The 23405-nt window shown below is 49.7% G+C and overlaps 4 protein-coding genes across 4 annotated transcripts; 3 read left to right on the top strand and 1 right to left on the bottom strand.

The window, feature by feature from the left end:
- Positions 1-4497: 4497 nt before the first annotated feature.
- On the top strand, positions 4498-7649 carry BKA55DRAFT_502863 (nitrogen regulatory protein area; the record flags this gene model as incomplete). Its single annotated transcript, XM_046186962.1, has 3 exons — positions 4498-5006; positions 5103-5451; positions 5601-7649. The coding sequence occupies 3 exons, from the start codon at positions 4498-4500 to the stop codon at positions 7647-7649; spliced, it is 2907 nt and encodes a 968-aa protein (XP_046053962.1).
- Positions 7650-8598: 949 nt separating this feature from the next.
- On the bottom strand, positions 8599-11539 carry BKA55DRAFT_242155 (kinase-like domain-containing protein). Its single transcript, XM_046185315.1, has 3 exons — positions 10476-11539; positions 9372-10410; positions 8599-9310 (listed from the first exon to the last, which is right to left on the bottom strand). The coding sequence occupies exons 1-3, from the start codon at positions 11065-11067 to the stop codon at positions 8953-8955; spliced, it is 1989 nt and encodes a 662-aa protein (XP_046053963.1). The 5' UTR covers positions 11068-11539; the 3' UTR covers positions 8599-8952.
- Positions 11540-13966: 2427 nt separating this feature from the next.
- BKA55DRAFT_685703 (pyridoxamine 5'-phosphate oxidase-domain-containing protein) lies at positions 13967-14809 on the top strand (the record flags this gene model as incomplete). The annotated part of the gene is made up of 1 exon (XM_046198833.1): positions 13967-14809. The coding sequence occupies one exon, from the start codon at positions 13967-13969 to the stop codon at positions 14807-14809; it is 843 nt and encodes a 280-aa protein (XP_046053964.1).
- A 3809-nt stretch (positions 14810-18618) lies between these two features.
- On the top strand, positions 18619-23311 carry BKA55DRAFT_502425 (uncharacterized protein; the record flags this gene model as incomplete). Its single annotated transcript, XM_046186921.1, has 3 exons — positions 18619-19808; positions 19861-20065; positions 20117-23311. 3 exons carry the CDS (start codon positions 18619-18621, stop codon positions 23309-23311), a joined length of 4590 nt encoding a protein of 1529 aa, XP_046053965.1.
- Positions 23312-23405: the final 94 nt, after the last annotated feature.

The following is a 23405-nucleotide window of genomic DNA, read 5'->3' on the forward strand; positions in this document are numbered from 1 at the left end:
TGTTTGAGCAACAGGCTAAAGACCGAATCCACATTCTCATGGATGACTAGGATGGTCAAGCCGCTGACACCATGCTCGGTCGTTTAGTGCAGTATTTTGAATCATTTGCGGGCGCAACGTCTTGTACACGAGCCTCTCACAGCCGAGTAGTTGCAAGCCATCAACAGGAACGAGGCACTGAAAGTGACAAGGGTTCCCGTTCGTCCATATTTCCCGGCCCGAGGAGGATAGAATTCGTTTTCGGTGTTATTATTTGATCTCGTTCAAATCGAATGTGTACTAGGTAGGTATCAGGGTTGATTTGCTACCTATTGCGAGAAGTCTTCGGGTTCAATCGCGATGTTGATTTTGGAAAATCTTCATGGCCAAGTAGCTCGTGTTATCACGTTTCTGCCCGTGGTGTTATACCACGATACGGCAAAAACTGGCTCTTTGCACATGCTCTGTCAACAACCAACTCTGGCTTATACTCGTCCATTAAAGGCATATCATCAACCTGGACTTTTATTGTCCTGATGACGATGGAAGATGTCGGAACAACCATACCTGCTGCCCAAGTACCACTAGCAAGGCCCCCCTAACCCTCCTAGCTCGCCCGTCAACACCCCTGCCGGCTCGTGGGTAGTAAGTGGGGGTTGATGCAAGTGCTCTCGCTGTGTGAGTGAACATGAATGTGAATTTGTTGCGCTCCACCAACTTCAAAACTTCCATTCAATGCTGTTGTCTCGAACCGTCCAACGTCGCCGTGCAGCTCACCGGGATATACACATGCGGCTAAAATAAGCATCTGTATGTAGCCAGGGGTTGCCTTTGCCTGCTGCTGCCGGCTAATGCATGCTTTGAATATTTGATTCTTCTAATGAAAATCGAATGCATTAGACATTCAAACTTCGGAGCTTGTTGGTAAAGTTCCCAAAAGACACAAGTTGGCCAAAGCCAATATCAAACCCTGTCCATTTAAATCTGTCCAAGGGAAGAATAAGAATTTAGGTGCCTGATACCCATGTCCTCCAGAACATCCATGAAAGAATCTCAAACTAGATTGGTACCCAAATCATATACTGTGAGAGCTGACTGCAATAGTGTACTTTCATGAAAACAGGAAGGATGCTCATCTGGTAACACGATACACAGTCTAGACAGTCCCCAGAGTTCTCCGCCAGAAAATGGTGATACGGCGCATCTGGACGTGTGCTCCAATTCCCCAGCTCCCCCATCTCCGTATTCTCTGAATCTACTCGTTCGTGTGTTGCTCAATGCCCTTGTTTTCCAGAACGAAGCCTCAAATTAGTGGTTCGGAGCCGCAATGGCAACGAACTACCACGTCCAATGAGCGTCTTGATGGGCACACCGACGGCATGTGTTATTATTGAAGAGCCTCTAGTCTTGTCTATTTTAGTTGGCAGCCATCACGGAAGAATTAACGTCGTGTGGTTCATCCTTTCCTCACTTGTGACGGTACATTGCCAGAAGCCGAGGTGACGGCTCCAAGACGAGAGTTTCAGTTTGTTTCGCCGTGACGGATATACAGGCCATGAACTTGGTCTGCATCGAGCAACCGGCGACCAGGTACCCTGAAAATCGTCTTGCTGGGCTGAATTGCATGTGGCGGCCGGCGAGATGGCTCCACCATCTAAATCTGCCAGGGCGACCCCTAGCCCAAGCTCACGCACGGTCGTGGGTCTGTCTTGATGAAGCGTTCCAGATACATTCAAGCTCTCATTCCCTGATATTCAATATCCATTTCTGAAGTTGCCTCAATGAAGGAATGAGATGTAGAGAGTGGTGCGGCAAATTGCCACAGACGCGATCGCCAATATGGACAACGACTGGCAATGCTCAAACTCCACTGAGCCATCGTCCGAAGTCGCACAGATGCCTCGGTCCCAGATATGTGTTAACTCGCAGAAGTAACAGCCATTATACCACAACAGAACGGAAATTCTCTGTAAGATGGCTCGAAATGCGTGGTAAATTTCATGCAGTAATATTGAAAATCAACATTAAACAGACCCGATTAGTAGTCGGTAATGTCGAAACATAAACGGGCGTCATGACTCGGATTTTAGTTTGGTGTTTTGGTCAAGAAGAGTACCAAGTACATATTGACACGCGATATCCGGCCGTTGAGGGTCGACGCAGACCAGTACGGATTCAGGCAAGCGTAGGCTGCCATGCTTGCGAGAACGGCCGGGTTGTATGCTTGAGGCGGTTAACGGAACTTGGAGCAGGCCCATGCCATGTGCACTGGAGAACGACACCACAGCATAGATCGCGCCTTGGTCGACAGTCTATCCGCTTGGCTGGTGTTATTTGCTATAACAAGCAGCGCAGAGCAGAGAAGTACCTATTTGAATCTTAGAAATTAAGGCTCATTGGGTCGGACGTGCCTAGCGCCCCTTGACCATTGACATCCATGGCTGAAGAGCCAGCTTCTCGATTCTTGACGCCCTGGATGAGCCCAGCATCGTGGGTCCCAAGTTGGCGGCGTTTGCCCGAACAACAGTGATCGCTATCCACTCATTGTTCCAGGGTTCATCAGCTGTACTGTACAGTACTTGGTGTTGCTGGTGATCATCTATGCTGTGTTAGTGGTGGTTACAACGTGAAATTCTCTTGAGATGTTTTTCTCTGTGTTTTTATTCAACAAGAGAAAATAAATAGAATCGAGACCTGCAACTAACAACACAAAGGAGCTGCGTTCCTTCCAAATACTGAAACCATGTATGAACCTAGGTAACCATAGGTACTGGTTTGAAAGGCACTAGGTATCCCATCTGGCGCAAGATGCATCCGCACTCGGAGGAAGTTGAGGCATGAGGGAAAAACAGAGAAGGAAGTTTCGCCGAGCTCGCGCAGACAGATTTTCAGGATCACAACAAAAGTAGACAGACAAGGTGCAACAGAAATGATTATATTGTTCTTAATTAGGAAGACGAGTTTAAGAAGCGTAAGAAAATCCCAACCAATTCCTTCCAAGTATCTGGCCTTTCGAGGTATCCAACCCAATGGACAGAACACTTACTTACACACAATTTCGAGGTCTAGGGGTTTGCTCAAAGGCAAAGTTCTGAATGCTCGTCCCTGCTGCATGTGGCGCTCCCGCGACCACTTCCCGTGGCATACGTACATAGAAAATGGGCCTGGACCCTTGAAATCTGAAGCACTCGTCAACAATCGGTGGCCATGGCTCCCTGTACAAACGGCAAGTCGTAGTTGATTGATGGGCCTCCATGTATGGAGGAGGGGACGTGGAGGTCCGGTTATAGGAATCGGTAGCGCATTCGTGAATCCACAGGTGGTTTTAAACTTGAATCGATTGGATTGGACCTAATGCGATTGCGGCTTCCCCTTCTCCTCTCGGTGACTCTTTCACAGGAGCAAAAAGCGCATCGAGTTCAGCCGTCGCAGTAGCAGGTAGTAGGCTCATCTTTGTCGATTCGGGCCTAAGCGTTGTGGCGGGATCCGCTGTGATGGGTACAGTACCTGTCGAGACGATGAAGTAGTCTTGGCGAATACCCGTCATCCTCATCCTCATCCTCGTCTAGTCTAATTCAGATTCTCTCGGGGTTGATGTGCGATGCCCTCGCTGCTGAGACTGGCAGTAGTAACGTGGGGCACTAACGATTGATTACTCTCTTTACGGAAATAAACGAACCAGTCATTTCTGTTCCTTCTGTCTTCTTTCTCTCCATCGGTTCGATGAATACCTGGGCTACCTACAGGTTGCCTTTGTAAACTTCAGATTCGATTTGACTCGACTCGACTAAACTCAACTCAACTCAACTTTCAAAACCCTCCGCATCCCTCCCCCCTCTACATCTGAGTTCTTGGCTTTCTCGTCATCTCGTCCTTCCACCAGTCAGTCTTTTTCATTCGACGACACAGGTACATCCTTACCGGCACCAGTACTTACAGTGCGTAGTACATACATCATCAGCTTAAACATACCTTAACGTACGTTCTCATCTTCGATCGTTCCTCTGCACCTACACCAAGCACCCTTCAATCGCTCTTTCTCCTCCGGTGAACAGCGCCCGCTCGCCCGCTCTTCACTGACGCCGGGTGCCCATTGAAGCCCCCGGAGCATCCCCCCAAAAACAAGCACCCCACCCCGTCCGGAACCTGGTGTATCCCAGTCGGGTCTGAGCTGGCCGCTTTTGGGTGTGGTGAGATGGTTGCCCTGATCTCAGCGAGGTTGGATTTCTGTTCAGGGCCCTACCGCTCTCAGCTATAGCTACAGCTAGGTTCTGTAACTTACAGCACCATCCACCCATACTTGCTGTAAATTGAGCGGCATCTGGACTGCAAGCAGCTGCAGCAGTGCAACCCACACCCGAACTTTCTCACACCCTCCTGCTAAAGCCACTACGTGGGGGGCCCTTCTCTTCGTCACCTCAGCCTCTCACTCGCCCTCACTCATACTCTCTTCCCTCTCTCATAGTTTTGTAGTTCGTCCAGTCCTCGCTCCACCACAAGCCGTCCAATATTTCCTCCATGAGCACATCTGTCTCAATCGCAAACTCAAGTCCTGTTCTAACAATGAACCCAACAATAACAGAGCACGACTTTCGTTTTCCAAGAAGGCCAAGCGCATGGCCTACCGCTGCTACTCACAACGCTCCCACTCAACGCAGCGGCCACTCGAACCGCATCCCCAACTCTCGTGACGCTTCGGCCAGCTTCAAGGAGCACAAGACCGACATGGCCACCACCTATTCCCTTGCCCGGCAGGGCCTGGGCGGCAGCGCCCTTTTCCCATTTCTCCAGAATGGTTTGGCCGACTCCGATCGCAGTATCGACAGGATGCAGCAGGATGATCCGCTTGCGACTCAGGTCTGGAAATTCTTCGCGAGGACCAAGCACCAGCTCCCTAGCCAACACCGCATGGAGAATCTGACTTGGCGTATGATGGCTCTCAACATACGCAGGCACAAGGCAGAGCAGCAGCAGAGGCAAGACGAGGCAGATGCCCGAAGAAAAAAGAACATGGAGGCCAGCAGCCGGTATGTAAATCACCTTTTATTCCTGCAACATCATTTGTACTTTGAATCACGTTCTTACTTTTGGACCATGACGTGCTGACCAGGGCTTTCGGACAGACTTGGACGCCCAATGATGCAAAGCTCTCCCAGCGGCATTGCCCAGCTGAGAAAGTCTTCTGAAAACAATCTGGCCCAACCTGATGCCATGAATCTTGACGACTTCATTTTTTCTGACAATTCTGGCTCGCCTATCAACTTTGCGTCTCCCGAAGGCGATAAAATGGTTGACGATAGGTCCGGCAATTCAATGGCGTCGGCCATCCCAATCAAATCCCGCAAGGAACCATCGCACCAGACTTTTGTCCCACAGTCGGTCCCCGTCCAGCCAATTCACCAGGCTACTCAGGGTAGCGAGTTCAACTATGTGAACCGCCATCTACGAAAAACCAGCATCGATGACCGCAGGGTGAGTAACCCTGAATGCCACTCCTCTTTTGTGTGACCGGCGGCGCATGTTTCCATTCGTCCGTCGCAAACTTCCAAATATGTGTTACTCTTTATTTTACATGTGATAGCACACTTGTTTCGCGCTCGGTTGCTAACCTTCACAACCAGACTCGAAAGCGCCCTGCTGATTTCTCACCCCAAGTCCCAGCTGTCAACAGCACTGCCGCGCAGAATGATCTGGATCTTGATTCGGAGCTGCATGACTATTCCTTAGACCAGCCCAACCAGGCCGGCATCCCTCAGCAGTCTAATGGCGGCAACGTACCCTTCAACCTCGATACTTTTATGGAAAATGACTCCATGGTCAACAACAATGGAAATTTCCAGCAGAACTTCTCATTTTCTCCTTCAACATCACCTATGATACCCCATGGTCCCTTTTCTGGCATATACCACAATTCATCTGTTCCTTCAGCATCTATGAACAACAATAACAACAACGACTTTTACTCGCCACCAGCATCTGCGTACCCTTCGAATGTCTCGACCCCTCATGCTATGCCTGACCAGGAAGGATTTTATTTTGGCTCCCAGGATGCGCGAGCGCAACGCCCCCAGGGCTTTCAGCAGAGCATTGGCAGTATGCTTAGCCAGCAGTTCATGATTGGTGGCGCAAACGGCAACAGCGGCAGCACTATGTTCTCTGCTCCAGGAACCGCATCGGAGTCAATGTCTGCATATAGCACTGCTCCTAGCTCATTTGGACACATCGACCCTTCTCAGGTATTCCAAAACGAACCAGCTGTCACTTCACCCACGATTCAGATGCAGCAGGACAACATGTTTTCTTTTGGAGCCGACTCCGATGATGAGGATAATAACGCATTTGCTGATCGCAATGTTTCAATGCAAAAAGATATGTCCTCATCACTTGATGAGTCGGGAGCCATGGGCTGGGATGCCAGCCTACCAGGCCAGTTCAGCACCCAAGCAGCTCGCTTCCCCGGTGGACCAACTCGCAAGCAGGTGATGATCGGAGGAACAACAACTGATTTTGTCGATAATAATGGAGACTGGGAATCGAGCGGTCTCGAGCGATCACAGTCACAGTCTTTCAGAGGAGGAAACCTAAGGAGGCAGCATCCTAAATTGCCGCGAAATGCGTCCACGCCAGTTCACTTTGGCGGACAACAGAATGGCTTTGAGCAGCTTGCACAGTCGATGCAAAGCTCTCCTGCTGGTGATGCCAACGGGACCATGTCAGGATTCTCGTCTGTGGCTCCAAGCAGACCATCTTCGCCCCCAATGTCAAAGCAGGGCTCAACCACCAACTTGCAGACAGCCGCCGGCAATGGCAACGACGGAAATGCTCCGACCACGTGTACTAACTGTTTCACCCAGACAACGCCTTTGTGGAGACGAAACCCTGAAGGTCAACCACTGTGTAACGCATGTGGTCTTTTCCTGAAGTTGCACGGCGTGGTGAGACCGTTGAGTTTGAAGACGGATGTGATTAAGAAGCGAAATCGTGGCTCTGGGACCAACGTACCAGTTGGAGGGAGCAGTACTAGGTCTAAGAAGACGGCGAGTGCCTTGAACTCTCGCAAAAATTCGACCTTGTCAATGTCCACTGCGACAGCAAATAACACCAAATCAAACAGCAGCAACCCAACGCCTAAGGCAACGACACCACCTGCTGTTAGTCAACCTGCAAGCAGTAAGGATATCGATAGTCCAGTGAGTGGTACTACATCGGGCGCCAACACCGCTGGAAGCACTCCAAACAGTCATTTTGCTGGTCCAGGACCCTCTTCTGGTGCTGTGGGTGGTAAGGGGGTTGTCCCCATTGCGGCTGCACCACCAAAGACCAGCCCTGGACCTGGTGCCTCATCAATGTCAATGCAGCGTCCCGCCACTGCTTCTTCAAAACGGCAACGCCGCCACAGCAAGAGCATTGGAGGAGATGTGCCAGTATCGATGGATATCGACAGTCCCGATTCAACCAGCTCCATTGACGCCCCGCGTCCTTTCGGCTCCTCAGCTGGACTTTCGAGCTTGCCTGGTGGCATGTCCGCCAGCAGCTTCAACTTGAACCAGCGACCCAGTACGCTAGGCTCGGCCACAGGCATGATCAGCATGTCTGGTGGACAAACAAGCTCGTTGATTGGCAGTTCTGCCGGTCCTCAAGAATGGGAATGGCTGACGATGAGTCTGTGATCGCAACAAGACAGAACCAATTAGCTTTGATGGTAATGATGGAGATTCTGGAAGCTCCGCCTTGAACGAGGGTACAAAATTTGCGGACGATACACTTTAGCGAAATGGGGCATGATTTCGAGGCGTTTTAGATGGTGGCGTTTTCTTTAGGACTTGAGCATATGACGGACTGATACCTTACTTGGATTTGTTAACTTGTGGCGGATTGTATCGCGTCCGATGTTGCTGGAGTTTTATGGAGGGAATGGGCTCTTGATATATGGTTATTGCTGGGCAGTCATGCACATGCCAAAAGCTGCATAATGTCGAGAAATGGCACAGTCGTCACGACAACTATCCAACAGTGCAAACGTCTGCTTAATAGATCTGACGATTGGCTGAGGGTTTCTATTTTTGTTTTTTATAGATGGACAGGAAACGAGCGAATGGGAAGGTTTTGTGATGGTGCAAATTTGATGAATGGGACAGGACTTCGCAATGAACACACCCTTTGAAAGAGGTTTGATGATACCACTTGAGTCTATTATATACTTCTCGTTCATTCTCTCGCAAATCCTTCCTTAACTGTGGCAACCCACGCACGATAAATCAATGAAACCACCGAATAGGCTTGATAATGATTGGGACCGATACCTTGAGAAAACAAGTCTAATATCTCAGATCAAATGCATGTTTTCGTTCACGACAAGTTTACCCTTGTGATCTCGAGTCGTATGTCAGTAGACGAGCAGTGACATGCAAGGTTGGTGTATGTACCTTCCTACCTTTGACTAACATAAAGGCGTACATGCTCTCACAAAGAAGCCGTGTCAAGTCAGAATTAGTTACTCGTTGCTTCGCAAACGCCAACACGAAGGCGTTGGTTTTTCTATCTTCGGAACCCCCCCCTGTCCTCATACCTGCCAAAGTCAGGAGGGAAACTAATCTCAAATCATATACATAACCGCAACTATCGTGGGCAGCCTGACAACTCTCAGACTCCATACCAGCGGACCGTACACAAAAACCTGGTCCGTATAGAACTCCTGCCTGCCGAAAACGAATAGCACAAAAACAGAACTGCAGAACTTGCAGCACCGAACACAAGATCGGAAGTGATAATACAGCAACATCGAAGAAAAGCAATGGGAGGTTCAAGTACCAACAAAGGCATCAAGAATCCTCGTGATGGTATGCATGTCACACACTAAGGCCCGAAAATATGGTCCCAGGGCAACCCGCTCGTATCACTTCAAAAGAGGGCTTTCCCCCTGTTGACAAAACCTCGCCAGCCAACCACACTCTGAGGAGTTTGGGGCTCGTCCTAGAACATCGTCCCAAACGTCTCATCAGTGGGAATGCGCTTTCTGGGGCTCCCGCCTTCTTCTGTTGCAGGTTTGCGATGTCTGAACGTGAATCCGACAAAGAGACTCTTGCTCATTTGGTCTTCGCGTTCAGCCATTGTCTCTAGGGCTTGTTGCTTGTCATGAACCTCCTTGTACTTGGCCATGTCAGCCTCGTTGGTAAAGTCATCGAAGTAGCCCGCATCAGTTTCCGAGTCCAGCTCAGGAACAAATGGCGCACGAGTTTGTCGCAAAACATCCCATTCAACTTCGGCAAAATAGTGGTGAGCATAGATATCTTTGATATTCGAGAATCGTCTTGTGCGAGAGTTGATGCATCTACGGGATAGTCAGCTTAAATTCGCCATAACCAAGCACCAAAAGCGTGTAGTTTACTCACGTGCAGATGAAGTTCCAAGTTCTGTTGCTCAGGAAGTAGTTGGGGTCCTCCCATACAGGCCTCTTCAGCACCTCCTTCCAGTGCTTCAGATTACGCCATGTCTCATCCGGGGTGGAACCCGCGAAAGGAGGGAATCCAGTGAGTGCCTCGAACAGCATGCAACCCAGACTCCAATAGTCCACCGTGAAGTCATATTCCTCCCCTCTAAGGACCTCTGGGGCCATGTAGTCAGGCGATCCCACAATGGATTTGGCATAGTTGACATCGTTCTCGCGCATTGTCCGGTAGCTCTCTCGACGTTCAGCCACGGTTCGCTGATCCATGGGCTTGCCGAAGGGAACTGAACTTTCGGATGCCTTTTCCAGCTTGATGCGCATTGACTCGATTTTAGACGGGGCGAGCACACCTGCGGCAAGGCCGAAGTCGGTCAACTTGATGTGTCCTGTAGAATCGACAAGGAAGTTCTCGGGCTTGAGATCTCGATGGATGTAGCCCAGCTGGTGCAGGGCGTCAACTGAACAGAACATCTCGGCGATATAGAAACGGGCATGGCGGTTGGATAACACACCGGTGTTGTTAAGCAGGGTGCGGAAGTCGCCGCCAGGCACGTACTCCATGGCAAGATAAATACTTTTTTCATCCTGGAAAGAGTAGAGGAGTCTAACGAGCCACTCGCTTTGGGCGGTGGTCAGAATATCTCTCTCCGTCAAAACGTGACGGACTTCGTCAAGCTTGAACAGTAACTTCTTGCTCATGACTTTGAGGGCACAAACTTCACGAGTGTCTTTCTTTTGAGCCAAGAAAACCTGACCGTATCCACCTTGACCAACTTGAGTCAAAATCTGGAAGTCGCCGTGTCGAAGTCGAACTCGACGCTTGCGCAAGTTGGCACGTTCTCGTCCTGTGTACTTGGTCCACATTTGGTTGTGCGTCTGCTCGTCAGTCTCTGGGGGCGGGGGGTATTCGTTCTTAAAGGCTGCTAGTCGCTTTTGTCTGGATCCAACATAGGTAAGGAGGTCAAAGTAATAGTCAAGGAAGTCTAACAAGTATTAGAGACCAATCGATAAGATGCGCTTCACAATCGATGGGTTGGGAGATGCCTACAAAGCTGAGTAACATTGACGAGTCGCTTAACGTTAGGCTTCTGAAGAATCTCTCGCTCTTCGGGTGTCAGACCTCGAGCTGTGTTGAATTTCTTCGTCGCAGGCGTGTTTGGTCGGTCTCTGTGCTCATAGTGTTGTTGGCGGGTAACGGCAGCATGGCTATGTTGGTGGGGAGAATCGGTGCCAGCCAATCGAGAGGTAGGGGGTGTGTTCTCCTGGCCTTGTTTCTTGTGAGGGCTCCCAGGCCGCGTCTTATGGACGACACTTTCATCGACATTGACGTTGGACTCGTCGAGGGGCTGAACCTTGGTCTTGCCAGGTGATAGCGGGGTCACAGCGCTTTGAGGGCGGCCCAACTTGAGAGGTGGTTCCATGACGGGAGGATTGAGTGTTAAGGCACTCTCGAAGGCAGATGGGAGGTCATGTGAGCCAGGAGGGTTGGTCTTCTTGCTCGGGCTACCTTGAGGTGTGCTCGCGGGGTTGAGGAAGTTGTCCACCCTGGCGGATGGCGTAGCAGGTCGCGAACTGCCATTTTCGCTGGCCGGATTCTTTTCTTTCCCTCCAGGGAAGAAACTGGACATAAAGCTAGCCATGGCTGCTTATCTTCTTCCGAGGGTGTTTGCTTAATTGAGCGAGAGAATATTGAAGAAGAAGGAGAATGGCTCAGCGATGCAGTGTATGGTGGGGATGTTTAGTTGTCGCGATGTGAGCTGGAGTTGGAGTCGAGGGGTAGACTAGTGGGTGGACTCTGTTTTGTTTAGCTTGGGCTTGGACAGGCGGCGAGTGGGGAAGAGATAAGAATAACAATCAACACTGAATTGGCAGTGGAAGTAAAATTCAATAAAGAAGATTTATATGGGTGCTAAGAAAGCGAGTTTACCGACGATGATGGAGCTTGATAAAATTTAAGTCAAATGGAAGCTGACTCTCAATAAGAACAATAAATCGGAGAGGACAGGCCTGAACGGCAAGAACCTAGATGCTCGATGAAGATCTGATCAACAACTTACAAGTAATCGGGCAGGACCCCACTTAAAACGCTATTGGCTGTCCCTTCAAATCGACCTACGGATGGTTGCTACTGCAACCAAGACGTACATGCCTTATCCACTAAGGTAAGGCATGGATGGACCTTACCTGGACATCCGGCCATCAAATAGGAATGATCTCCATTTTGCTGACGTGCTGTCGCTTGAGCAAGGCACGCAATCTTAAATTCTGATAGTCTCTTGAAGCATGCACATTACTTCAAAAGGCGGATCATTTTTTCTCGGCTGTAGTAAGACGAAGGGAACTAAATCATGTACAATCCATACCTTCTCATATATAGATACCTAGTAGCCGTTGAGCTACTCTGATTGTATGGCTACTTACTTACACAGATGGCTTCTTCGACGAACCCCGTTGTTTAGGAAATTTCGTCTCATAAATTCTAAACAGGAAAATACCAGAACTAGGTGATGTTGAAAGTGGATGTTATCAGTTGGTTCTACAAGCTTTTGCCTCCGTGTCAATTGTCCTCACGCTGGTAACATTCCAAAATCCTCAAGTAGATGGGAACTGGAGTAGGATAAGAAGAGTATGGGTTTTCTAACTCTTGAGCTAGAATTCCTAGACGAGAGTGACAGCTAATGGTAAGGTAGTCTACAAGGCAGATCCTCGCATACCTACTGAGAGGCTGGGTGCATCTCAGACAGCTAGAGCAAACGACAAATGTGAGTAACAAGTACGGTATACCGACTTAGCTACCTGTAGATAGATGTGTTGAGTCAAGCTCATCACTGGAGAAGGAGAAAGCAAATCTGGTTTGAATGGTTGACGATACACGGCCCTTAAGACAGTTGCTTGGTACATGAAATGCCAACTATCACATGGAAAATCGTTGAAATTTCTTTTTTTCTGGTTGGTATTGTGTTGACTGGCTTTTTGCCTATGGTTTGGGAAGTAAATCTTCTACAACCGGCATCAATCGAATTGGATGAAATGAAACTCTTGGTAAGAATGGGGGAATTACAATGGCTTGTTCTCGCTGGGTCAAACCGAATTTGATATGCAGAAGGAATTTGGCGACCGAGATTTTGGACAATTCGAATCTTATTCAGGCACTTCCTATCTACTGTATCTAAACCGGTTATACCCTGGAGTAGTAGCCGAGTTATCCGGACTAAAAGCAAAACGAAGAGATCCTGATGGTGTACGTAGTAGTCCTAACTCATACCTAACCACCTAGTACCATACCTAGCCCCCTAGAGATGTTGAGGGTAGATACCTTAGTCAATATGCAGCTGGGCCGGAGGTGAACTTGGTACCTTAGTTGCCCTCCGAGTATAATATCTAAGATCATAAGTGCCGCCTACTTAGGTAGCTGTCTGAAATCTCTAAATAGAAAGAAGTCTCTGTTTCTCAATCATAGATAGCGTCATCTCAAAACTTGGTGCTCTGGAATACACTCCACTGTCTGTGATGGGGGTTTTATGATTTTTACTTTAACTTACTGCCCCGGAAATGAATGTCAGATAAGCCAGATGAATGTGCTTTGAGCCCTTAGTACCTTGGATCCATTGAGCTGAGCCTAGCCCATTGCTGGGGCTGGGGCTCGTATGTCGTCAATCGGGTGTTGTTTGCCAGGTCGGAAAGGTGGTTCGAAAGTGACACATAACTGTACAGTGATCACGACTTCGCATAATATTCAACGACAAATAAGCACTGTTTAAGATACAACGCGAGCTTTGGAGCAACTGACGAGCACTGATAACCCATTCAGGGTACGAAAACTTTCGAACTGAAATGCTGTGTGGGTACTATATTTGCTCATAACCAGACGAAGGATCCAATATCTTGAGAAAGAAAACTTGTAAACATAAACCAGGGTGCCAAGAATAACTACGTGTCTAGAAGCCCAGTCATACTAAGCTTGCCTAGGTTTTCTTGTCGCTTCGGTTAGAGGTCATAAGTTCTCTTGCCTCCTTTAGACTCTTGATACTGCCAGTATAAAAGCAATATATACACTTGCTGAAGCCAGCTACCTCTCACGATACTAGTATAATGCTGCTGATTCATATCAAGAAATTGAATGAACAATTCCGTTCATCACCCGTCTTGCGACATCGAGATGTTGGATGTTGTGGGTCGATGGTGGCAGCTCAACGGTCACCGGCCGGTTTCAGCCGATAGCATGCAAGGATCTAATCTTATCAATCTACTGACATGAGCCTTGGCGAGAGTAACATCATCCATCATGGGATCAGTTCCCCTCAGCTTAGCGCGGCCAACTTCCGCCATTATTCACTAGCAAATTCCTCACGCGCCAACAGAATCCAAAGCCAAAAGCCATCTGATTTCCCACCGCCTCGCCTGGTTTACCTTTGTCACCTTCTTCCTCCCTGTGTTCTCATTCTTGGTTAACCGTGTCCAGCGCATCACAGGCGAACCTTCGCATCAGCCTCTCAGTGCCATCGACTCTACCCACGCGATACGACCTGGAACGACATTATGAAGTTCTCGCATGCCATCGCCGGCTTTGCTGCCACGGCGCAGGCTCTCACGCCGGCGTCCAACATCTTTGGCGACAACGATAATGCTGATACAAACGCTCCTCATAAGATCCCAACGGTCCATGAGTCCGTTGTCATGGCGCGCCGCATCCTTGCTCTTACCAAGCTGGCGACCCTCTCGACCGTTTTCCCTTCTGGACGATCGAACATAGAACTCGAGACCGACAGTAATGGACTTGAGGGCGTCCCTATTGGAATGATGGATTATGTGGCGGACTGTGAGGATGAAGGTAACCCTACCATTCTCGAAATCAAGATCGCAACAACGTTCAGGAACGTTCGGGCTGGATCAAACCTTACCCTCTCCATGAACTGGGTCCCACCCTATCCGCCCGCTAAGCGTATCTCCCTGCTTTCACGACTCTCGGCATATATCCCCTTCCTCTCCAGCTACGATTACAACAGCCGTCCGGAGGAGTCGCTCTCCGCGCCGGACACTGTTCCTTACTCAGCGGCCAACCTACCACGTTTTGCCCTCTTTGGGTATCTCGAGCCCATCGAGACCACACCGGTATCAGCCCTGAAACTTGCGGCATGCTTCACGCGCAAGCACCAGGACGCCAAGTACTGGTTGCCTGGCAATGTCATTCATGAGAGCGCTTGGGCGCGTTTGGTCGTAACCAAGATCTACTGGGTTGGCGGCTTTGGTGACCGTGCCCGAATCGGCTGGCTGCCCGTTGATGAGTGGAAGAGCGTTACCAGAGATGAATGGGAGAGCATCAAGCTTCCCGGTGAGGAGAGAGGTTGGAGCGAGTGGTCAGTCAATGCTGCAGAACTGTAATAGTGACATGACCTGATCCGAATGGACGCACTCTTTTCTTTTTTCCTCTGTTTGAGACGATATAAGATTCGAGCAGGGACACTCTTTTGCATATGGATGTTGGCTACGGACATAGTGCCATACTTGATCGCGGCCGCAATTGTTTGTACCGGAGGAGTTGATTTTACATAAGCTGGGGCGGTAATCATCTGGGAGGACAGCGCCAGCCTTTCTTGCATAACATTATCCTTGTGTCCCTTAACAATGACAACTTGTACTCTTCAAGGAGATTCCTTGAACACAACACGCAGATAACCGAATTAACAAAATCTTGAATATCTTGGGAGACATGTTGTCTCACTTGACATGCATTTCTGCTGTGCTACGGTCCGACGGGATTGGCAATGAGATACGAGCGTGTTTGTCTCACGCAGTGTCCACGTTTGGCAAGCCGCGTCGCGAGGGCTTGGCAACGTGTGGTGTGGCCACCAGTCACAACCTCCAATGATCGGGGTCTTGGCTCATAGTTGTTTGACCTCCGAGCTCGTGACGATCCGTGTCCCATCACAAAGGGTAGCACTCCCTTCCTTACGTGACCGTGCACTTAACTGCATTCGGGAGGGACGGGCAAAGATGTCATGCCTCTGACTGGTGCAAGGGATAGCGATAGTCATCGTGTGTTGCACAACGCAGTCGCACGGACTGATCCGGCGGGCCACGGGCGATCCGATACCTTGCGTTACGTGTGAGTTCTTTTTAGGTGCATAGACTGGGTCAACTGCGTGTTTGTGGGGGGAATATGCGTCAATATTCTGAGAAACATGGGATGAGCTAGCGTAGACTACCTATTGTTGATAGCTTACCTCAATCCATCAAGCTCATCACAATCTCAGCCTACTGTTAATATGGGGTATCCTACGGATACTGGTATTCGTATATCAAAGTGTCCCAGAAACCCTCAACCGTCTACGTGATACTCAAGGCACCGCTTTGTACAGGGGCACAAGTACAAAGGATCTACGGTACAAAGAGACATGAGAACGGCTCAGTGCAACGAATCACGGAACTCCGCATGTGAAAAGGCCTTTGTTACGGAACAACATTACCACAGGACAATGGCCTCCCCCAAAGAGGAAGGTTTGTTGCACTGTTGAAAGTCATTAGTCTATCCCTCGGAATCACTGATGTTTAGACTTTAAGTGCTCATGCAATCAACGACCCTACTAGGCAGTCGGTAGAGGATCTCGGGCCAGCAGACAGACAAGTTTTGAGAGTCCGAAGGCTATCTTTGTCAACCTAGAGCTGTAAAATTAGCCGTGATACATGCATGAAGAGGCTTGTTTTGCATACGGGATGGCGTCGGATATGAGCTGATAAGACAATCATCCCGTATCTACGGGTATCTTCTCCGCATCAACTGGCACACCGCAACACAAACGCAGGACCCTGTCGAGCGAAGCGAATGATAGCCAAGCCGAGAGCGGCTGGTATGGCCCAACAGCAGCACCATATTGAAGTTGAACCCCATGATCCGCACAACGGAGTCCCTTCCTGAGGCAGTAGAGGCTCATCCAATCATCCCAGTGAATAGACTTATTCAATTTTGTTTTAAGTCTGGCGACAGCCATCAAGTCACCGGCGAGGGGGATTTCTACCGTTCTCGAAGCTACACAACTATCGGGGCTTGCGAGTGGCTTACTGCAAGCATCTCACTTTTTGTCAGCGCCGATGTGGTGTTTATTGCCTCCCCGGAAGCCCAAGTCCAAATACCCATGTCGCCGGGAAAAGAGAACCAAGGGCCAGCCAAGAAGAGTGGTTTAGGTGGGAACACAGACCATGGCTTGGCCGCTGATGCTGTTAGGTCGAGGTTCTGGATGGGGAACTATCGGTCGATTATTTACAATGGCTTAGATTGGGGGTTGAACTAAGTGAATGGTGACGGTTGATGATGGACATCAGAATGTCCAATTCGCTTAGGCTTGGCTGAAGAGGGGGGAGCTGAAAGTTGGTGGAAAGGTGAAATGCCATCGAATGAAGCGCTCTCGTCTGGCTGAATGCCGTCATGGGAAGCACCTCAAGAAATGATGGCTGGTTGGTTTTCGTTACTTGGTTGGTCGAATAGTAGCTGACATCCATGTTCCACTGATATGGATCGCAAGAAACCGAGACAAGCCTTTGAGAGAAAGAGACTCGTTATTGTGCTCAGGTTTAAGCACGATGCATTTCCCAGTTGGGTTCCTTGTTGGCAGAAATGTCTCTGCGTGCAAATGTGACGATATATTTACCCGAGTCAACATGACACCTGAGGCCTCTCATCAGTCACTCCCCAGCAAGCGCTATACAACTGTACAGAAACCAATAGATAACGCACATTCCACGAGGCAAATGCTTCCCTGAGATCTTAGCTGCGCGATTGTGTGCCTTCAAGCGGGGTGTATGGCTTTTGGCTGGGGGGCTGTAATGTTATTTGATCGCCAAGCTTAGGTAGCCAACTGTAACCCCTGAATAACACAACAATGTTATGCACTCTGATGTGACCTGAACGCTTTCACCTCAAACCGCCCGTCAATCTTCAATCCTTACAAGCAATTCACCCGCTTATCCCTTGGAGAGTCAACACGTAGCACTGTAGAGGTGCCTGTTATTCAGGATTCCTCAGTTATTAACATAAGATAGTAAATCAGCCACGAGTCACCTCTCACGATACATCGCCACTTGACCCTCAACATCTCCCCCAATCATTCTCGTCCAAAATCCCCAAGTCTCGCGCTGTAATAAGACTCATGTAATGGAATTGGTTCCCCAATCCCGGGCCCCGTCGGTCCCTATCCGCAGCCATAGCCGTAGTCTAAGCCCGTAGCTCGGGTCAGGCCCGCACAGTCCCGAGAATCAAGAGACAAGCGACGAACAAAACCCTCCCCAAATTCAAAATGTCCGGGCAGGGTTCCAGCGTAATAAACGATTCAAGGGACCGACCAAGCGACGGCTGAGAGCCCGGATGGGGGGGCAGATCCATGTAAAACTTATCGAAGCTATGTCATTGGTACTTTGCGGATATAGTGTCTAACTGATCCTGTGACGCAAAAGCCCTGTTGTCGCGGCACACTAGCCATCTCTCCGTTGGTAGTTTCTACCTCCATCTCCACTCCTGTCTCGTCTCCATATTTCCTCTTGAGGGCCTTTTTAAGTTAGTACCTTGCCAACCTTGCCTTGCCTCACCTCAGAAACGCTCTAACTCAACCTACCTACCTAACATTACCTCGCCCCGTCTGACCCCATCCACATCTGTACATCTCATAATCCATCGACAGTTGCCGCTCTCGGTCGGGGTTCCGTGCCGCTCGTGTACATACTTTCGCTATCTAGACACTATTCTTTCCAGTTTGTGCATCCGTATCTTCCTCCTCTTCGACTCGAACAACCTACCTCCACCAAATCGAAGCCATTCGCGTCCGTGGCTCCATACTATCGATCCGGAACAACAACGGCAATCGCGGCTGTGATAGTTGGGGAATGATAGAACGCATGGGTAACAATCGAGTTCGGATTCCCGAATCACGTTGATTATTTGTCCATTTATGCTTCGGGTTGCGCGGCTGGCTCATCAAACCTACCGTTACCAACGTATCAAAGACAGCGCGATTAGAGGAACGCAAACCTCAGACACCATTTCGCCTTCGAGTATTGAGGCGCCACCGAATACTGTAGGACATCACGGTACCATTTCCAGGAATCGCGTTTACTGTGGTTATCCATCATCAACTACAACACAAGTCGACACATCCCTTATTTAGATTTTTCGGAATGGCGCCTCCGCCCACGACCCAGAAATGACCTCGCGGACCACAATGGGCGCCCATCCGCGGCCGCCTCAGCGTTCCGTGAGCTCATCGTCGTTACCCGTTCAGCGCCCCCCTCCGCAGCGATCATTATCACATCAGCAGCAGTTTATGGCCGCCGCCTCGCCAGTTCGAAAAGATGCATCATTCATCGATCTAACTGCCGACGCCGGCGATGCTACCCCTAATCGTTATCACACAACACCTAGAAGAGGCGGCTCACGTCTTCGGCTCGAGTTATCACACAATGCTTCTTCCAGTTCTTTGCCTACTTCCGAATCGCCGCAGTCTCTTACACCCTCGCGAATACCCAATTCCGATCCCTTTCAAGCTATGGTCGGCAGCCCTGCCGCCAGCGCCAGCTCAACTTTGATGCCGATGCCGACACGTCGACCAGTAACTTCACAACCGAGATCCGCTCCTCGAATCACAGCGACTGCGCCTGCACCAGCCAAGAAAGATGCCCGACCAAAACCATACACCGTTGAAATTCCCTCCGCCGCACCACGATACTTCTCAGCCAACCGACCCGAAACCGCAGTACGAAATCCCGTTGACCCTTTCAGCAAGGGTCTTAACACTGGATACGCCGATTTCTTCCCCTGGAATGGAGCACATCATGAAGACGAGTGGAGCAGCGAAGCGATTACTAAAGGAACATGGGATAAGGTGAACTTGAATGTTCCCGAAACTTCGTCTGCTAAGCTTGCCATCTTCCCTGCTCTGAAGCAAAAGACTGGCCTAAATGCATTGTCTACTATTTTTATGGGAGTTCTGACTCAGCGCAGACATCGAGGACAGATCAATGCGCCCTCGACTTTTAAACCACCACCTCGAGTAACGCTCACGGATACGAAGAGAGAGGTCTGGCTCAAGGATCTTGCGAATCCCGCGATATCCCTTCGACGCCTTAGCCGAACAATTCCCCACGGCATTCGCGGAAGAACTTTACTGGATCAATGCTTGAACAAGAATGTTCCTGCCGAGCGAGCTGTTTGGTTAGCAAAGTGCGTTGGTGCCAATGAGATCAGAGGGTTAAAGAGGAAGGGCGTCAATGGTGCCTTTGTCATGGGTGGCGAACTGAAATGGGCTCGCGACTGGACCATTTTTGTTGAGCAATTTGTCGATGCCGTTGTTGCTGGGTTTGGTGAGAATGACTGGAAGAATCGAGTCACATATGCGTAAGTTACGATGCTTATTGGTCCAGAAGCACAGCAGCTAACTGCCATGCAGCATTCGCCTAGCAACAAACCTTTACTCAGAACAGTTGCTAGATCGAGATCATTACCTTGACTGGGTTGTGTCTGGAATTGAGAATAGTCTTCAGTCGCGTATTCCCATGTGGCTGCTCATTGCTCAGATTTACTGGAAAGACCTTCTCAGGTCACGCAAGTATGGCCGGAGGCTTGTATTTGCCCTACTCAGCCACTTGCATCTGGTAGGTTCACACGCAACTTTTGGTTCAAACGGTTTGACTAAGCAAGACCAGATATCCAACGACCCTGATCAGGACCTCCTTGTGCAACTCTCCAGTAGACTGTCAACTTTGCTCTGCTCATTAATTCGTTCCAACCCAGAAAGCTTCATTAACCCCGGCGCCTGGTCGAGATACAAGGATACTTTACATGCTTGTCTGCGTTCTGATGACGACCAGGCTCGAAAGGCATTACATACCATCAATTCACGAAACTCGCGTCTGGTAGTGTCCAGTACTGCTTCCCCTCCTGCTGGGCGGAATCAGCTAGTCAAGTTGCTAGATGCTGCCTTGAAAGAGTCTAGCGACAATCATCTAGCCGCAGCATGCTGGGCAACGAGTGAGAACAAGTCTTTGATAATGAAGACAGTAGTTGAGTGGGCAACTTCGTTCCATCGTCCAGGTTTAGCAAAGGTTTATGCCGCAGCCCGTTTAATTCGGCAATGGAGCCAATTTCGTGTGAACCCTACGACACCCATTCTCGAGACACTCGATAACATCGCCGCCAATGACAAGGCACGGAAGAACCTCGTCTATCACCTTGTCACGGAACTCGTTCGAACCGGCCACTTTTCGGTCTCTCAATATATGCAATGGACTATCGCTCGTGGTGGTTATCATTGTGCCGCGGAAATCGATTCCGAATCGGGTCCGTGTTCTAGCAGGTTGCTGGTCGAACTTCCGCTTCATGCTTTATCTGAGAAGAAAAGGGCGGAAAGAGGAAACTTGCTTAGGCGAGCTGGCAACTATTCGGTCGCTGAGGAGGAACAAGATATTACCAATGCGATCAGGGTTGTAAAGCATGTTGTGGAGCTCCCTTTACTGCCAAATGATCCATTGTCAGGACGAAAGCCAATGTCACTCAAAAAGCTATTGCAACGGATAAGCGGTAGCAGTACTGCTCTCAGGAGCAGCATTGGGGCACATTTGCGCGATGAGTTAACTGGGCAGTTCACTATCAAGGGTCACGCTTTATCTCTGACTATGTTCACCTCTGTTCGAGCCATCATGGAAACGGCCGAAGATTACGCCATGTTGTCCGACATTCTTGTAGCTTGCGCGAAGACCGCCGATTCTGACGTTCTAGCGTCCGTTGCCGATACTGTCCATTCAAACCTGCAAATCTTCTGCGCCTTGGATAGCGCAAACGAACTGTTCAACAGTCTGATCGAGCGCCTTAGGATGATGAATGAGGAGCAAAGAATCGTTCCACGACCGCTACTTGCTGCTCTTTCTAGTCTTGCACAACGCATGGCTGGTCATGAGGTGATTGCCAGCCAGCTTCGCCAAGAGCTCGTCCAAAATGATCGCAACAACGCTATTGATGCTTGCTCGCCGGTTTCCGACATAGTGGCAACCCCCTCTCATCAAGCTGAAAACAATGTGGCGGAAGAAGTCGAGAAAACACTTTCCAGTGGAACACGATTGGACCCTCCAACAATGAACAAGCTTTTCCGAATGATAATCCCTGCTCTCGAGCGCGGGTGGGATAAGGAGGACGATACACGCCGGGTGTATGCAACTTTACTCGCGAGAATACGAGTTTTCGATGCTCACCATTTCGATAAACTCATGACCGACTGGACAAGTCACCTTCGTTCCATATCGAACCGCTCCTCCCTTTCTACTTTATTCCCGCTTCTCATTAGTACAGGGTGTCTTACAATGCCTATCATTATGAGCACCGCAAGCCCTCCGTTCGCGAATATCCAGAATCTTCCCTCAGACTCTTCAAGAAAAACATACGGTCCTGCGACATACTTACAAGAACTCTTACAACTCATCATTATGCCGCTTCCCCGGGGAACAGGGCTTGAGGCTGAGGAAAGTTACCGTTTTCATACCGAGCAGAAGTGTGCCAAATTTGAGCAGTCTAAAGGTCTGTTGAACCTTGTCCGAAACGCTTTGCTCGAGTACTCGACTGTAAGAAATCATGTCAATGACACTGAGTTTCCTCTTGACAATCCTGTGTGCCAAGAAAGTCTGCTCGAGACCTTACGAACTCTTGTTCTGGTGGATTCCTCCGCCGTTTCAAACGCTCTAGGCATCAAATCGCTACCTGCTGAAGCTGTTGGTCTCGTCCGCAAGGTGACCACCAAACTCCTAATTCCTGGAGACTCGGGCGAGACTCAAATTTCGTTCGATCATATCTTACAGATTGCCAACGAGCTGACACTGCCGTTCTGCCAGCTAAAGCTTAACTTGGATCTGTCATTGCCTCAGCCCAGCGTAAATGATGGACAGCAAGACCAGAGCTCCTCTCGCTTCGAGATCTTTGCCAGGGCTATGGACCGAGCCATTGAAGCAGGCAACATCATGTGGACCAGTTTGTTACCTTGTTTGAGTGACGATATCACTCAGCATCTCAAGACACAGGCTCAAACTGGATTTCTCGAATTGATCCCTTCATCAAAGGCGCCTGAGTTTGTCGATACTGGGTCACGGCAGTCCCTCCGCATGGCCGAGAACTTATTAGAAGTAGTGGAGGCTATAATTTCTGGTCAAGCTCCCCCTAAGACGGCACAGCTATCGTTGGGTATGGTCGAGAAGTTGACAGACCTGTGGGAAATCGTCGCTGCAGGGCCTCAGGAGCGTCCCAATTGTCACGCCGCTGTATTGCAGCATTGGCTACCCGCTATGCTTCGCTTCGTTAACCTCCATAGCTTGTCGTCCGAGCCACCTTCAGCCCCTCTTCCCACAGCCTCGGCGACACGGCCTCCTATCCCACCCGTGCATGACGTTCGAGCACGCATTGTCCTTGTCCTTTGCGGGCTGCTACTTGAGTTGGAAACACTGCCGCCAGCTACTGTTGGCTCACTTGTGCAGCAGGTCTTCGACATTGCTATGCTCCTGGTGGATGCATTGCCCGAGGAATTGCGAGCCAATTGTGCTAGGGCCATCTTGTTAACTCCAGGCGGGATGCCCAATCAGGGAACATCATCTGATCCTCGACTTTACTATCTATTCAGCTCACCACCGCCGTCTCCATCAGACAATCTTATGCTCTCCCACCGGGAAAAGGCAGCAACGCCTCAGAGTGCTGCCGCTCGCGGCATGGGTGCACAATACGGCATCGGGCCAGTAGTCCAGGAGCGTCTGAGTCCCTTCATTCTCCGTCGCTGGGAGGTGCTTAGCGAGCCGACTCCCAATGTTGGTGAGAACGATACGAGCTTAAGTCTAGGTCTTTTTGAAGCTATCAAGCTCCAGTGAGATCCTTTTAAGACAGTCTTGTCTTGTCTTCCAATCATCACAAACCAAATTTCTGATGTCCGAGATTTGGCATCCTACATACCGCATGACGTGT

Source organism: Fusarium redolens, assembly GCF_020744475.1.
Source record: "Fusarium redolens strain MPI-CAGE-AT-0023 chromosome Unknown BKA55scaffold_3, whole genome shotgun sequence".
Classification (NCBI taxonomy): domain Eukaryota; kingdom Fungi; phylum Ascomycota; class Sordariomycetes; order Hypocreales; family Nectriaceae; genus Fusarium; species Fusarium redolens.

What these genes read in the sequence shown, in the direction of transcription:
- BKA55DRAFT_242155 (XM_046185315.1), bottom strand. Translation starts at nt 11,067, where the DNA reads ATGGCTAGCTTTATGTCCAGTTTCTTCCCTGGAGGGAAAGAAAAGAAT. An exon ending in CGTCAATGTTACTCAGCTTT is followed by an intron (nt 10,411 to 10,475) that starts GTAGGCATCTCC and finishes AATACTTGTTAG; the next exon opens with ACTTCCTTGACTATTACTTT. An exon ending in ACTTGGAACTTCATCTGCAC is followed by an intron (nt 9,311 to 9,371) that starts GTGAGTAAACTA and finishes ACTATCCCGTAG; the next exon opens with ATGCATCAACTCTCGCACAA.